At 39.3% G+C, this 14,663-nt stretch overlaps 1 protein-coding gene and 1 long non-coding RNA gene across 4 annotated transcripts in view; both read left to right on the top strand.

The window, feature by feature from the left end:
- The window catches only part of gab1 (GRB2-associated binding protein 1), a 49,737-nt gene extending 36,205 nt beyond the window's left edge, over positions 1 to 13,532 (top strand). For 2 of the 3 annotated variants that reach the window (XM_054604199.1, XM_054604200.1), the window contains 8 exons: positions 477 to 1,162; positions 3,075 to 3,169; positions 4,376 to 4,676; positions 7,204 to 7,296; positions 8,571 to 8,664; positions 9,192 to 9,315; positions 11,479 to 11,607; positions 11,707 to 13,532. In XM_054604199.1, the coding sequence (XP_054460174.1) occupies positions 477 to 1,162; positions 3,075 to 3,169; positions 4,376 to 4,676; positions 7,204 to 7,296; positions 8,571 to 8,664; positions 9,192 to 9,315; positions 11,479 to 11,607; positions 11,707 to 11,865 (1,681 nt within the window). In that variant the 3' untranslated portion in view covers positions 11,866 to 13,532. The remainder of the gene's footprint in view (positions 1 to 476; positions 1,163 to 3,074; positions 3,170 to 4,375; positions 4,677 to 7,203; positions 7,297 to 8,570; positions 8,665 to 9,191; positions 9,316 to 11,478; positions 11,608 to 11,706) is intronic. The other variant, XM_054604202.1, reaches the window with a different exon arrangement.
- A 581-nt stretch (positions 13,533 to 14,113) lies between these two features.
- Positions 14,114 to 14,663, top strand: part of LOC129096497 (uncharacterized) — an 82,078-nt gene continuing 81,528 nt past the window's right edge. The window contains exon 1 of the long non-coding RNA XR_008531432.1: positions 14,114 to 14,238. This is a non-coding gene — a long non-coding RNA (uncharacterized LOC129096497). The remainder of the gene's footprint in view (positions 14,239 to 14,663) is intronic.

The following is a 14,663-nucleotide window of genomic DNA, read 5'->3' as shown; positions in this document are numbered from 1 at the left end:
TCCTCAGGCTAGTCTGTGAGTGGCCAGCCATCCATCTGGAACTGCCTGCTTGTGTGTGGAGTGCTTCACGTGTATTTAAAAAAAAAAAAAAAAAAAAAAAAAAAAAAAAAAAAAAAAGGCAGATCAACAGCAATACTAAAACACTTGATAGCTGTAGATTTACATGGCTTCTGTAGATGATTATCAGAGCTGGATTTTGAATTGTCTGATCCTTGTAGATCAGAAGAGACTGAGTTGTACTCAACCTAACACTATATCGATTTTTTTTCGTTTTCTGCATGTTGAAAACTGAAAGAAAAAAGATGCTAATAAAGCTAGAGGTGCCGTGAAGAAGATGTCTGTATATAACGTCATGTTACTAACCGTGGCTTGAAGCGGTGCTGTGAAGGCTAACCTTGACTGAGTGGATTTCTCTGCTTGCCAGAATCCATAGTGGATATTTAATTCTCTGCTGTATATGTGTATTGTCTCCTTAGAGCTCATGCTGAGTGTTCCAAGTCTACCTCTTCAGAGACAGACCTGAATGACAACCTCCCCTCTCACCGCACGCCCACCTCCTCCACCTCGTCGGCTAAACACACGTCGCACAACGGCTTCTTCCCACAGCACCCGGCGCCTGCCTCCGCCTCTTCCATCTACGACTCGCCTCCATCACGTGGTGCCTCTCTATCGACTGACGCCGGCCTTTACCACCTCCCTCGCAGCTACTCCCAGGACACTGTGCTGCTCCCGAAGTTCGCCTCCTCCCCCGTGGCCCATCTGGACAGCGGGGATGGCTCTGAGCTCTACGTCTTCAACACACCGTCGCGGAAGCCCTCCATGGAGTCGCAGATGCGCAACCTTTCCGTCAGTTATGATATCCCACCCACACCTGGCGCAAACTGTACCTACCAGGTGCCCCGCACTTTGTCAGTGTCGACAGGTGTGGGAGGCTCAGAGGGTGGGGGAGATGCAGTGCCCCCTCCCAGACCACCCAAGCCTTCGCTCAGTTCCACCTCAGGACCGCCACCCCCACCTGCTGAGCGCTCACCTACGGACAACTATTTTGTGCCTCGCTCTGCGTCGGAGACGGACGGGAACTACTGTGTGCCTACTAGTGCTGGGAATAAGGCTTTACGTAGCAACACTATTGGCACCGTGGACTGTTCGCGCCTCCGCAAAGGTTTGTGTCGGGAGAGGTTGTTTTTTTTTGGGAGTAGAGATTTCCTTTGCATTGGAAAACCACCATGAAAGTAGAAATGATGCTTTATGGTCTTAAAATATTTAAATTAAATGTAATGTTTGGTAGGACACACACATTGACAAAGCCACTTTCCTCTCTTTAATATTGACCTTAAAGTGCACTGATATATTTTATCAACCTAATGTGACTTTTGCAGACTTTTATGTAGGCATTTGGTACCTTTTTACATTCTTTTGATGGATGGCATCACCGGAGGCTTGATTTCTTCTACCTTCAATCCCTATTAAACTATTTTGTTCTGTTCATAATACCTTAACTCAGAGCAGAGAGTTTTCTGCTGATGTCTTGACGATTAAAAACCTTGACTTTTAAGGGTCTTGACGAATAAGTAACTTAACAAAGGTCTGTGCAGAAATTAGAATCATATATATCTTTTATGATACTCAGCTCAAACATTGAAATGCAGGCAATATACATTACGAATTATCTTTATATGTCTTTAATTGTGCACGCCCTCTGTTGCATCACTGAAACCAGAGATATCTTTAGCTATTCATCATCAGAACCTTCTTTGTTGTACATATACTGTACTATACCGAAACTAACCTTTGAGCATTGGTGCTGTCCTCTAAATCTGACCAGACACCATACATGTGATGCATGTTTTATCTATTAAGGTCGGGGTTTACAACTCCATGTAACATAACAGCGTTTCTTCTGTGCCATCATCACTTCTGTGTATCAAATCATGAGAAGATTCTACTAAAATCTGACAAATCAGATATTCTGTGAAGTGAGGTGCATTTTCTTATGAAAGCTGAGTATAATAAGAAAATAAAGCAAGTCTAATAATAAAATGTTACATTTATAGCAGCGGTTTTAAATCGATGCACAGCACCCTTTGTAGAAAGGCTTAAAATAGATCGAACACAACTTTCTGACAAGAAGAGAAAAACTTATGAAGTAACAAAACATAATATATTATTCCTCACTCCTCCCTCTTGTGGTGACAAATGTCATTACAGAAGTATTAGTGGCAAGATAATTGTTTACAAAAACCCAAGAGACTCTGAAGTCTTTGGTGAAACTCTGTTATCAGCCTTACCTGAACCAATCACTTGTCAAAGCTGTCAAGCTGCCATTACAGCGACAGTAAATATCCCAGACCCATCAGAGTAAGAGTTGTGTGAGATCACATTGAATAGAGTTGAGGCTGCTGTGAATATTTCACCGAAACCCGAGACTGTGTTGAAGGATTTAATTCTGCTCTGCATGTTGATGAGACATAAACATGGCAGGGTGAAAATACACTGTAAAGGACCTTTGAATGGTTGAATTTTTTATACTGAAAACAGGATTTAATCTGACCAATTTAATACTTTTTGTTTTTCTTATTTGGGGGCAGTTACAATATTTCAAAGAAATGACATCTCTTATTGCCATCATTCCCGCTCTTGATCCCCCCTGCACTAAGCTGACACTGTCATTTGCCTCACAAGCTTTTCCTAGCACTGCTGTGGTTCTTGTGGCCGTAAGCGAAATGCATTAGCGACTGCATTAGCGCCTAATGATGATGCAAAAAGCAATAATACTGTTCTACACAGTAGAATCATTATATACTGTATAGCTACTGAGCTCCATCCCGTTAACAAAATAGTCCAAACACATACTATATTTTAATCAGGCCTTTATTATGTGTGTCTTATGGATTATGTTGAAGCATAAATGGGCTTGAAATTCAGCGTTTGGCTTTGATATGGGGAAACATTATGCACAGTGCTCTTCGTTTACTGATAAAACCATTGAGTGTTAAAATATTACATTTTGATATAGTAACTATATTTTTATGGACGTGTATATTTGTTCATTTTATTTGGTTGTTTTTTTTCAGATTTTGGATCCCAGGACTGCTATGACATTCCCAGATCATTCCCCTCTGAGAAAACCTGTTCATTTGACTTCAATGAAAGCTTCAACAGCTACTTTGTAAGTGTTGTTCCAAAGTTCACTGGTTAATTAACACTCAAGTATGTAGAACCATGTTTGCTTTTAGGAAGCGGTTGGCTGTTTAAAGATACGTTTTTGTGTTATGAATTTGTCTGTTATTACAAATCGTGATTGTAACTGTTATTAGAGACATTTCATCTTCAAATGTGCCCTGAGCAAATACAACTTCTCTGGACTTCACTGAGCTGTTTTAAAAATACTCCGTACTCACTGCAAATGCTGCATTCCTATCTCTGCTCCCATGATGCTATTCTGCGTCGTGGGGCAGAGATAAGTCCTAATGTGGTGGAGAAAGCCATCAACGTGTATTACGGTTTTCGTTTTGTCTTCATTGCTGCCCAATAGAATACTGCCCTACTTCATAAGAAAGCCTGCTAGGCGAAGTTTATTAGTCACTTCTAACTTTTCCTTTAATTGGCAATCATACATTATTGTATGTAAGTGAAATGCACAGTGAAAACAATGGCTACAGTCTGGTGTGATAGAGAATAATCAGAGAAAACAATTAAATGATTAATAGTCTACTGTAAGTAGACTATTAATCTAGATTGAAATAACGTAACATGTGAAAGAGATACCAGACGTACTGTGGCAGTTTCTAATTACACTGCTAGTGCTATATAAAGACCTTCATTAAATTTAACATAATAGCAGTCGACAACGCTTACCATGTGTGTGTTGACATTTGTTGATTCTTCTTCTTTCTGTTGTGCCTTAGCTGATGATGAGTCTTTATCAATGCCGCAAGCAGTTATGCTTCATTATACATCGCTAACCCTTTAACATTAAGGCTAATGTTAAAGAGCCAGTGTTATCTGCTGCTTCATCAATTTCTCTATATTGTGGTGTTGTAATGTAGTGTATGCTGACTAGTATCAAAAACCATCAACATGTATGGTTATAGTATTGGTCCTTTCCTTTAGTGTATCCTAGATTGATTTTCTGCTCCAACCTTTTTAAATCTTTTTTTTTCTCTCCATGCTTTTCTTTACATGCTTCTTGATTTGTCTCAAACAACATTGAACACACACATAGTTTGAGTGTGTACAGATGACTGCTCAGTGTTTTGTCTAAAATGAAAGCTGAATATCATTACTTTTACCCTGTTGGCTGAGTTTAGATTCAAATACCAGCTATGTTTGTCCTTTGTTTGTGAACATGCTAGCATGCTTTGTCACCCTTCAGAAAAATAAAGGAATGATGCCAGTGGGCAGCCAGTCCACAGAAGAGGTGGACCAGAACTACGTACCCATGAGTGCCAACTCGCCGTCACACCATCACTCGGGCAGTTTGTCGGAGCCGATTCATGAACCGAACTATGTGCCCATGACCCCGAGCACCATGGAGTTCTCCTCCCTGGGAAAGCAGGTCCCTCCGCCCGCCCACATGGGGTTTCGCTCCAGTCCCAAGACCCCGCCTCGCAGGCCAATGCTCAGTGACTGCCAGCCTCCGCCTGTGGACCGAAATCTCAAACCTGATCGCAAAGGTGAGAGGACAACGGATGTGCATGCATGTGTAGCTGTGACTTAGTTCATAGATGCTCTGTAGGTTTGATCAAGTTCTTGCTGTCGGGGGTTCGATGTGTGCTGGAGTGCTTTGTTGCTTCAGTATGTTCAATGTTCACTAATGCAACAACTGACCATGCTTTGTCTCACACTCAGCTGCTACTCTCACAGTGCTGGCTCATGGTCATAAAGCCATCTGCACAACATTTAATCATTTCCAACCGTTCTCAAAGCAGGGTCTTTCTTCATCATACTTCAGTTGCCATCGTGGATAAATGTGTTTTACTAATTTTGTCTCCCTTGGTTTGTCTGGTGTGTTCAATACCATCGTCTTCTTCTGTGCCTGTCCTTGACCAGCTTATTCCACCTCTTGATAAATCAGTTTAGTGCCTGCTACATCCTCTTACATACAACACAGTAAGCTCCTTGTCAAAAGCACTTTTGTCCGAAGCTCAAGAGGCCTGTAGAGCGTTTTGGAGGGGGCTGGTCCCTGTGCCATGGAGTGACCGAAGCCCAGAGTGGTCACCTCCATCCCCTTTGTTCCCGTCATCTGAATGGAGCTCTTTGATGAAAGACCTAATAGCAAGGGGAATTACAATCCGGGCAGATTGAAAGGCGGGTACCAACACAGAGTAATGGGCAAAGAGAGAAAGGGATCTGAGGGATGTCAGGGAGACGGGTAAGGGAATCATATAGGCTAACCAAAAGACATGGCTGTTAATGTCACTGAAGGAAAATAGGACATGTTATAGAGGTTTACAGTTCCCCAGTGGGGAATCCTTCCGTGCATCACTTGTGGTCTTTTTTTTACTGTGAACTCGGAATCATTCATCTCCACATTTGGCCTGCATTATCGCTGGGCTCCCATGACTAAAAGTTATAAAACATTAACTGGAAATCTTCAGTGTTAGTGCTAGTTACGAAATTTATTGGACAAAGTTTATTCCAGAATATATAAACTCTAGTTAGCGGAGAAATAAATCCTAGCTGCTAGTAGCCAATCAATTTTGGGCAGCTCTTCGACACAACTGTGTTTCCCAATCCACTCACGTATTACATCCATTTTTTAGAAATTTGTAACTATTGGTACAGAATTTTGGGGGATGTCAGTATAATTCATATTTAGACCTGTAGCTTTGATCCATAATTTCCAGAAAGGTATGGCATTAAAAAGTCCCTTTTGTAGTTTTTTACCAGTCATTTGTAGTTTTTTATGCTATCTATCACTTCCTCTCATTGGTATTGTCCAGAAATCATGATTTTTTTCCCTATTTCTTTGTTGACAATTAAATGTACTTTTACCACTATTTATCTCATCTTCTTATTTGACTGTCTTCACCATGTTTTGTTTTGTTTTGTTTTATTAGAAAAGCTAAGAGACAGAAGTGTATCTACTACAATTTTTTGTTCAGTGTTAAAATAACATTTAAAAACCCTCCTCTTCTGATGGCATCTTGTTGAGGCATTTTCATTTTATGTAAAGCCCTTTGCAGTTGATCATTTGAAAAGGTACTATACAAATATAGATATTTATTATGGCTCAGATTTAACCCTCAGTCCCACTGCTCCCAGTACAAATGTAGCGTGCTCGGCTATGTGGATCTTGGATTTAGGAAACTTGGATCGACTTGCAGTTGTACTTCGTGGTAGAAAACAGCACATGGACGAGAATTAAGCTCAGATAATTCAAAATATGCACACAAATATTTATGGGAGATGTTTTTGAGTATTTAAAGTTTGACATTCAGACTGAAACTGAACAAGATTAAACAATAGTGAGTTACATCACTATTTAGATATGTATTCTCTAAACTATGTATTTAAATAAGAGAGTGAGGGTAAAAAACATTTTTTAATAAGTACAATATCACATGCCCCCATTGACTTTACCTTGGATATTAATTTCTTTATTTACCATGAGCCATGCAAAGTTCCTCTGTACTGTGGACTAATTCAACTCACTACCAGCCATGATCATCTTCTGTGTGCTTCCTCTCTGCTTTGGTTCTTTGGTTTTGACATCTGTGGTCAAGGCCAGCAACGACCTTTACTTTATTAACACTATGAAATGTTCAACTGTAATTAATTATCTTACTTTGAGATTGTGGCACATTTGGGTTTTTGCTCTTGTTGTGATAAGCGTGTTGATGTAAAAGGAGCTACAGTTTGTGTCTTCTTAACGTGACATCATTTCTCAGTGTACTCTCAGTGCTTATACACAGCTCGTTGTGCATGCACAGCTGTGATGTCAGTCTTTGTGTGGGAAGACGTGTTGCATGGAGTGAGTTGCATGTTGGGCAGTATGGGTCCGCAGTTGTCATGACAATCATCCCTTTTTGAAAACTGTGCTGCACAAAAAGGTGATTGGATGTACGTGAGGGTGTAGTTCTTGTTGTTTAGTAAAGTCTCGTATTTTGCTTTGCATGGCAGGACAGTTGTTACAGCAGGGCTTAACTGTTGTGATCACCAAAAATTTCATAATGAGCAAAGTCTTCTTTCACCAATCAGGTCAGAGTCCTAAAATAATAAGAGCAAAAGGTGTCGGTTTAGAGCGAACCGACTCTCAAACCGTAGGTGAATTCCCGAGGGGGCGACGAAAGGGTAGGTACTCCACACTGAACTGCCATTGTGTACTGAAAACTTTCCATTCCTTCACCTGTCTCAAACTCTACTTCATCCCGACTCTTTGCATGTCGTATACTGTGGGATTTATCTGGTTTCTCAGGCCTGTTTGTTCTATAGGAAACTGTGTGCAAACCAGACTCAATTAAACCGTACCTTTTTTTTATATTTGCTGGCTACGAGGAGCACATCCATCCAGAGCTACCCAAATAGGTTTAAGAATAAAACATGGGTGTCAGAGCTGTTGCACTAATCCAGTCTTATTTTAAATCCCAGCAGGAGGGGGATTGAGTGTGCACTTCATACACGGTGGATTGGAGTCACAGCATGCCTCTCAGAATAAACTGTTACTGCCACCTTACACTAACTATCTTCTCCCTCTGATGTGAATACTCAAACAACTCAAGTCAAACAAACAACTTACTAACAATTCTCCGACATAAACATTTATTTTGGTGTTTTTTTTTGTTTTAGTATATTATTCTTTCAAAACACACATTCAGATGTAGCAGCCACAACAGAATTATTGTCACAGGAACACTCGCACGCCTCTGGAAAGTAGTAGCTGGCTCTTGAAGAGGAAATTAAACAATGATATCATCTAATGAAAGAGAGACTCCGATAGATAATCTCTTCTGCTGGTGTACATGCAGCATGTACTAGCAAGCATGTCGTTTACAATGTTTTAGTCCCACTCCCTGCACACAACATTGCACACAATTTTGCATTGTACAATTGCTCAATTGTTTTCAGTTTGTATTGTTTTTCACCTTTTTAACGGAAGGAAATAGGTTCAAACTATGTTTCACACATTTGATGTCCTCATGCATGCAACAGTTGTTATTCTCTTGCTGCAAAAGTCTCACCATAGTTTGTAGCAGATAAGATCTGCTTGTGATGAGAGCTTTGGATGATAGAAATTTAAGGGATAAATGGGCGGGAAATGCTGCTGAATATATATATATATACATTTTATTTTATATTTTTTCTAATTTATTTTCAGCTGTTTGTAACTGTATTAAAACAATACTGATACATTTTTTTTTAAACATAAGTTTTTTTTACATCTACATTCATTATGCAGTCATAATAATTGATTAATAATTGATTTTTAAACTATTGAAATTTTAAATTATGAACACATGGGTTGATTTTTTTCCCAGTATTCCCGTTGACCTTTCTCAGCCTTACATAAATGTAGCTACAGTGTGTTTCTTAAGCAGTGACTGACTGTTATGTGTACCTTGCTTCAGGAAGACCCGCTCCACTGGAGATAAAACCACTGCCAGAGTGGGAGGAGCCCTGCACGCCGGTTCGCTCGCCTGTCACCCGGTCATTCGCTCGGGAGTAAGTATCTAAAATGATCTGCAGCATTTTTTCGTAGTTTTGCATTTTGATAACAACTAAGGGCATGTTCACGCCACTCTGCTTTCCTATCAGCCCGTTAAAAAAAAAGAAAAAAGAAATGGAACAGTGTGCATTGTCCTAACTGTTTATACATTACCAACACAAAATACAGTCTAGTTTTTTTTTCTTCTTCTTTTGTGGTAAAAATATTATTTGGCGTGCACATTCCCTTTTGTAGTGGATACAGTTAACTAGATAAATAGGCACTAACACTTCATGCATTACTGTAGTCACCTTGTGACCAAAGTAGCAGCGCTTCACGCACACTGGTCTGGGATATGCCTCAGAGCTACTTTATACTGAATGCAGTTTGTTGTCTGGTATTAGTCTATTCCTGTGCTTTGTGCTGCAGGGACTCCTCTGGCTGCAGTGGGTTATAGCTGTGGCTGTTCTGTATTATATCTTTTGCTCACCAGAGACTGTACTTGTCTGGGAGTCGGTGTGTAAACATTGTGAATGCTGCTCAGTGTTTCTAGGTTTCCAATGCCAACAAGACCTGCGTCAGTGCATAGTATGGCCTCCAGCACTGACTCCGAAGAAAGTGAGGAGAATTATGTAGCCATGGTCCCTAATAAGTCCACAGATGAACCAGTATGTAACACACAACTATCCTCTGATATAAAAGTTGCATGATTATTGTTTTCTAATCGCAGATAATCAAAGCTACAGAAAAATGTCTTATTTATTTTTAATGTGTTTTTGTTGTTTTTTCAAACTATTTTAATCATTGTTATGTATGAAATTTACAAGACAGCTTTCACTGCAGGTGCAGCATAAATACAGTAGAGAGTATGTAGGCAGGGAACGTTTTCAGGGTTGAACACCATGCAGCCTGGAATGTTTAGCTGTAATTGTTGCTCAGAAAATATTAGAAATCCCATTTCCAGGCTTGCTCCTCTAAGCCATACATAAGTGTGGGCAAATAACTGGTTGCTGCAGATGGACTCCTCTCCACTTCAACTCTTTTCTTTGCAATTTCTTCTTGTTCTGCAGCTCTGCTTTCTTTTTTTCTTCATTTTCTTCTCTTGCTTTTCAGGTATTGTGTTCTGAAAATAAATGCTTGTTTTTGACAAATAAGTACCCTTACTGTAGGTCTAATGTCTTTTTGTTATTTGGGCATTGGCTTAAATGGCATCAAAATGAGATGTCTTTCGGGCATTCTGTGATGCCTGTGGAAACAGGTACAATGGGTTTATGTTGCCATAATAACAATGGGCACATAAGCCATACATTGATGGGATGACATTTTTGCCATTGGGGTTTTCTTTCTCTTACAGTTTGGGTATAAGGTGTATCAGTTTCCTGATTTTCTTGCTGTAACAATTTAACTTTTTTCCAACATTTTTCTTTGATATTGTCTGCAGACTTCCTGTTCTTTCATCACTCATGTTAATTTCTTTCTCCCTTGTTTCTAATTTCTTTGGCTTCACCAGGCTCTGGCTTCATTTCATTTTCTTTTTCCTGCATTTTGTTCTTGACCATCTGCTGTTTCTCTTTTTTCCTTTGTCACTGCTTCCTTCTCACTCTGTGTAGTGAGGAGTCCTTCTACTGCACAGTCCCCATCACCCCTGTAAAGAGGGAGGTGGAGGAACTTGACACCATAGAGGAGGTGAGCAGGGTTGCCAGGTTAGACGTGCATGGCCTGCTCTGTCAGAACACCAGGAGTTACCAGTTTGAGGTGTTATTATTTGATCAGAGTTCATAGTGCATACTTTGCTGTGCTTTTATCCCCAACACCAGCTAGAAACTGTGGCTTGGATCCACAGTTTGCATTGCAGTGATTTATAGATGTGAAATACCAACACTTTTGTTACAATTAGTAGTCACTAGTTTTGTCACCATCTTAGTTCTAATAACACCACCCCAACTTGTAGTTAGAAATTAACACTACCCATAGGTCCAACATTTACCTTTAGTAATGTCACAATACCATAAATTGGACGTTTTTCTTTTAACAAAGCTTTTTCTCCTTATCTTGAATTTGCTGTAAACACAAAGTGAAGTCACTGCCACACTACTTTATTAAATTTATAATATGGAAAGCATAATAAACTAAACCATAACATAAACTCTGCAATTGGAATAAGTACAAAACCCTTTTCAGAATTTAAATTCAAATATGTTCAAATCTGAGATGTTTGCAAAGCAATTTGTATTTCATTGGTCAGCTTTAAAGCAACTGGAGTTTTGGCATGTTTTGTCTGGTGCCCATTTTTGTTTGCTGTATCAGCAAAATGATGTATCCACGCTTCAGCGAACAAACTTTGCCAGTCTGGTGCCTGTTTGATCGGACCGGCGAGATGAAAAGATGTTTACTGATTTAAACAAATCTATTTTTAGAATGAAACTATGATCAACTTCCTCTAAGTAGTGATGTTATTCTCTAGTTGCTCCAATTTTGACAATTAGTAAACATGCACTGATTATGTTGACTAGCTGTACACACACATTTTGGGTTAATTGTATATTGCTGTCCATTATTTCATCCCTTAAATGTTCCGATCCACAAACCATAGAGCATCATCAGTGCATCATCTGAAGTTTGGGTTGAATGCAGTTTGGGCTCGCACAACATGCTTTGTGAAATTACCAACTTTTTTGGAAATCAAATCAGTCAAATCTCTTGCAATCATAGCAAACCAATATTGGTTATTGTGACAATGCTAGGTTGTATTGAAGTATGACTTTGCTTCACTGATCCTGGCTCAGTGTTCCTATTCAGTCAATAAAAGCATCCTTTTCTGGCTTATGTAGAACATGAAGCTTGTCGCCCCCATGACTGCGGATGGTGGGAGCAGCCCTATGGTGAAGCCGAAGGGAGACAAACAGGTGGAGTACCTGGATTTGGATCTTGACTCCGGCAAGTCTACCCCACCTAGGAAGGTAGGAATGAATCAGCCCTCACATCCAGAGCCATCTGTTCACAAGTCAGTTTAAAGGAACTTCAAGACCAACCTTTTTTTGTGTGTTTTCTTTACTAAGGTTAAAAGCAATGGAACTGGACTGGCTGTGTCAGACGAGCGAGTTGACTACGTGGTTGTGGACCAGCAACGGACACAGGCCCTTAAGAGCACAAGGGAGGCCTGGAACGACGGCCGCCAATCCACAGAGACAGACACCCCTTCCAAGGGACCCAAGTGACCCCGTTGCTCCAACCACCAACCCGTCCCTCCAAACCCCCGGACTTTTGGGCCTTTTACACTAGTGTAGGCTCTGGTGTGTGTGCTTTGGGACGGTCCAGCTGTCAGGTTCCACCTCAGCAAGATCCTTAATGTGTAGTGGAGCTTCATAGCCACTCAACTGTTTAGTTTACACTGCTGTCAGGCCTAGGGCAGCACTGTGTGTACAGTCGTAGGAAGTGGTATGAGCCAGGAATAAGCTGTATGCAGTATGAAAGCAGGTGGAATGACTGGACTTGTCTTTGGAGTTTGACTTAAACAGATCCACAAACTTTGAACATTCACTGCCTCCTGTTTTGGATTAGAGTTTTTTTTTGTTCTGTTGGTCACCTTTCAATGGCTGGTGGGCTAATCAACAGTTAACATTTCCTTAAATTATGATGCTGTTGATGTTGTTTTGGAGTATAAGTTGAATCACTTGATAATATGATCACAGTACTTTATCAATGCAACACTCTACTACTTAGCATAGCTGGTTAACAGAGTTGATTTTTTCAGTTTCTCCTGTTTGAGTGGAGTGAAGTTTCCATGGGCACTGGTCACAGGTCAGTTTTACAATTTTTCACCAAGTTAGTGTGGATGCTGAACTGTGTCTATGGCAAACTTCCAACCAGATCTCCAAGATAACCCAGTACGACAGAATTTCAGCGTTTTTATTACTTTTCTTTTCTTTCAATAAAAAGGCAGTTGAATTTGTTCATTTTAAATGTAACCAAGTGCTCAATTTAAGCTTTGGATTCACTCAAGGTTTAATCCACTGAACATGATTTTATTTCCATTTACTTTGTACGTGGAGATGCTTCAATCTGTTATAATGGAAGTGCAAAGACTGTACAAAAGTGTTATGTATATAAACAGGAAAAGTGTCCTTTATTTGTATGGAATATCCAGCGTGTTTGACTCGAGGGTATGTGGATTCTGCAGGGTAGAATCCTGTGCCTGTCTTAGGTGGTATCAGGACTTGTGATAAATGAATGAATTACTGTGAGTTTTTAAGAGAAAGTGACAGGTTTTCTATAAGTTATGCAAAGGTATCAAACTTAGGCTAGAGAGAGAGCAAATCAGGTACTTCTAATACAACTAACCATTTCTAATTTATTTCTCAAGTTATTTCATCAGGTGGATGTCTTGTCCACTTTTAGCTCAGTGTTCTTGATTCATTTGCTAAAATTTGTTAAAATGCTTAGTTTGACAAGCGCCGGTCAATTAGTTTCACAAGTTCATTGATATTCCTCATTTCTCTCTCATCTTAGGTTTAATTTATTTCAAATTGAACTGGCATACAGTTTTGGGAAATTGACTGCCTCATGTAGTCAACTTGATACATCTTTTATAGACGGTGAAAAAGTATTTTACTGCATAAATCAGTGCTTAACTAACCTGTGAACTCTCAGAAGTGACAAGCATGTGCTACCACAAGATAAAATCATTGCTGTACATATTTTGCCATCAATTAGATTAACATGTATCATTTGAAAAATGTGCCTACTAAGTCATCTGCATTCTACTTCACTCTTTCCTTGTTGCAGTCTTTTTGTGATACGGACTGCAAAGCTGATGATGCTTTATCTTTTTTAATGAATTTCGACAGAAAATGTAAATTTTGAAAGTGGACTAAATAAAATCCAACCTCTTATGCATATGTTGTCTTTATTCAATATGGTTTTTATAATGATTAGGAAATCAAAAAAATATAGGGAAGGTGAAGCAATGGAAATCCAATTTAAAGGTAAGGTTATGTTCTGTGCATGGTGAGGGTCATTTCTGTCTTTACAATCACATTAATTTAGCAAAATCGATAATACCATTCCACATGCTCACAAGCTTCACATTTCAAAGTTATATAAGGAGTAGTAAACTGAACATATCTTGAATTTGTGCATTTCTAGTTTCCCTAAAGATTTACATCCAGCTTGAACTAAAGTAATCTGACAACTGAAGAAATACATATTTTAACTGTAAGTTACATTTTTGACTTTTAAACCGAATAAAGGGGGCAGCATGGAAGTTAATCTTTTTTTGCACAAGGCAAGCCAAATATTATTTAGAAATTATTTACAAATATAAAATTACGGGAAATTTGATAAATATAACTGCAAACGTAATTCGGGTGTATTTAATAATTATATAATGTATATACATTTTAAACGTTTTAAAGGCGTTTTATGTCACTTCCGGTTGCCATCTTTGTTCAGTACGACACTAAAGGGCCTCCTCCTAACTTCAGAAGCGGGTTTAATTAAACTCTTTATGGCTAAATTACTTTTTTGCAGCAACGGGATTCATTTTGTGTTCTGCTTGCACCGAAGATTCAGGAAATGTCTTCTTAACAGAGGTAAGTGTTAACACACTTTGGCGTGTATAAATCATAATTAATACAAATAAATGTGTTTGAGATGTGGAGCATTAACTTTACTCACTGCTGGACCCCAATGTAAGTTCACCGACCTTCAGTCAGTCGTTTGACAAAATCATGTTAACTCAAAAATGAAAAAAAAATATTTTTCTAATGACATGTATTTATTTTAAGAAAGCAATAACTTTTAACGCCACGTGTTGTGTCCTTCAGTCATGTATCTCCTCAGGGTCAATTATTTAGTGAGGTGAGACCTGACCTGAACCCGACCACAGTGACAGGTGACATAACTAAACAGCATTTGGAAAGTTGAGCTTGTCAGATCTTTATTGACTTTGTATACAGCATGAACTTTATCTGGAATGTTCTGTGTAGTAAACTTTGCAGATGTAATGTTGTCAGTG

Source organism: Anoplopoma fimbria, chromosome 9, assembly GCF_027596085.1.
Source record: "Anoplopoma fimbria isolate UVic2021 breed Golden Eagle Sablefish chromosome 9, Afim_UVic_2022, whole genome shotgun sequence".
Lineage (NCBI taxonomy): Eukaryota > Metazoa > Chordata > Actinopteri > Perciformes > Anoplopomatidae > Anoplopoma > Anoplopoma fimbria.
Note: the sequence above shows the minus strand (reverse complement) of the source record. Positions and strands in the feature narration are given on the sequence as shown.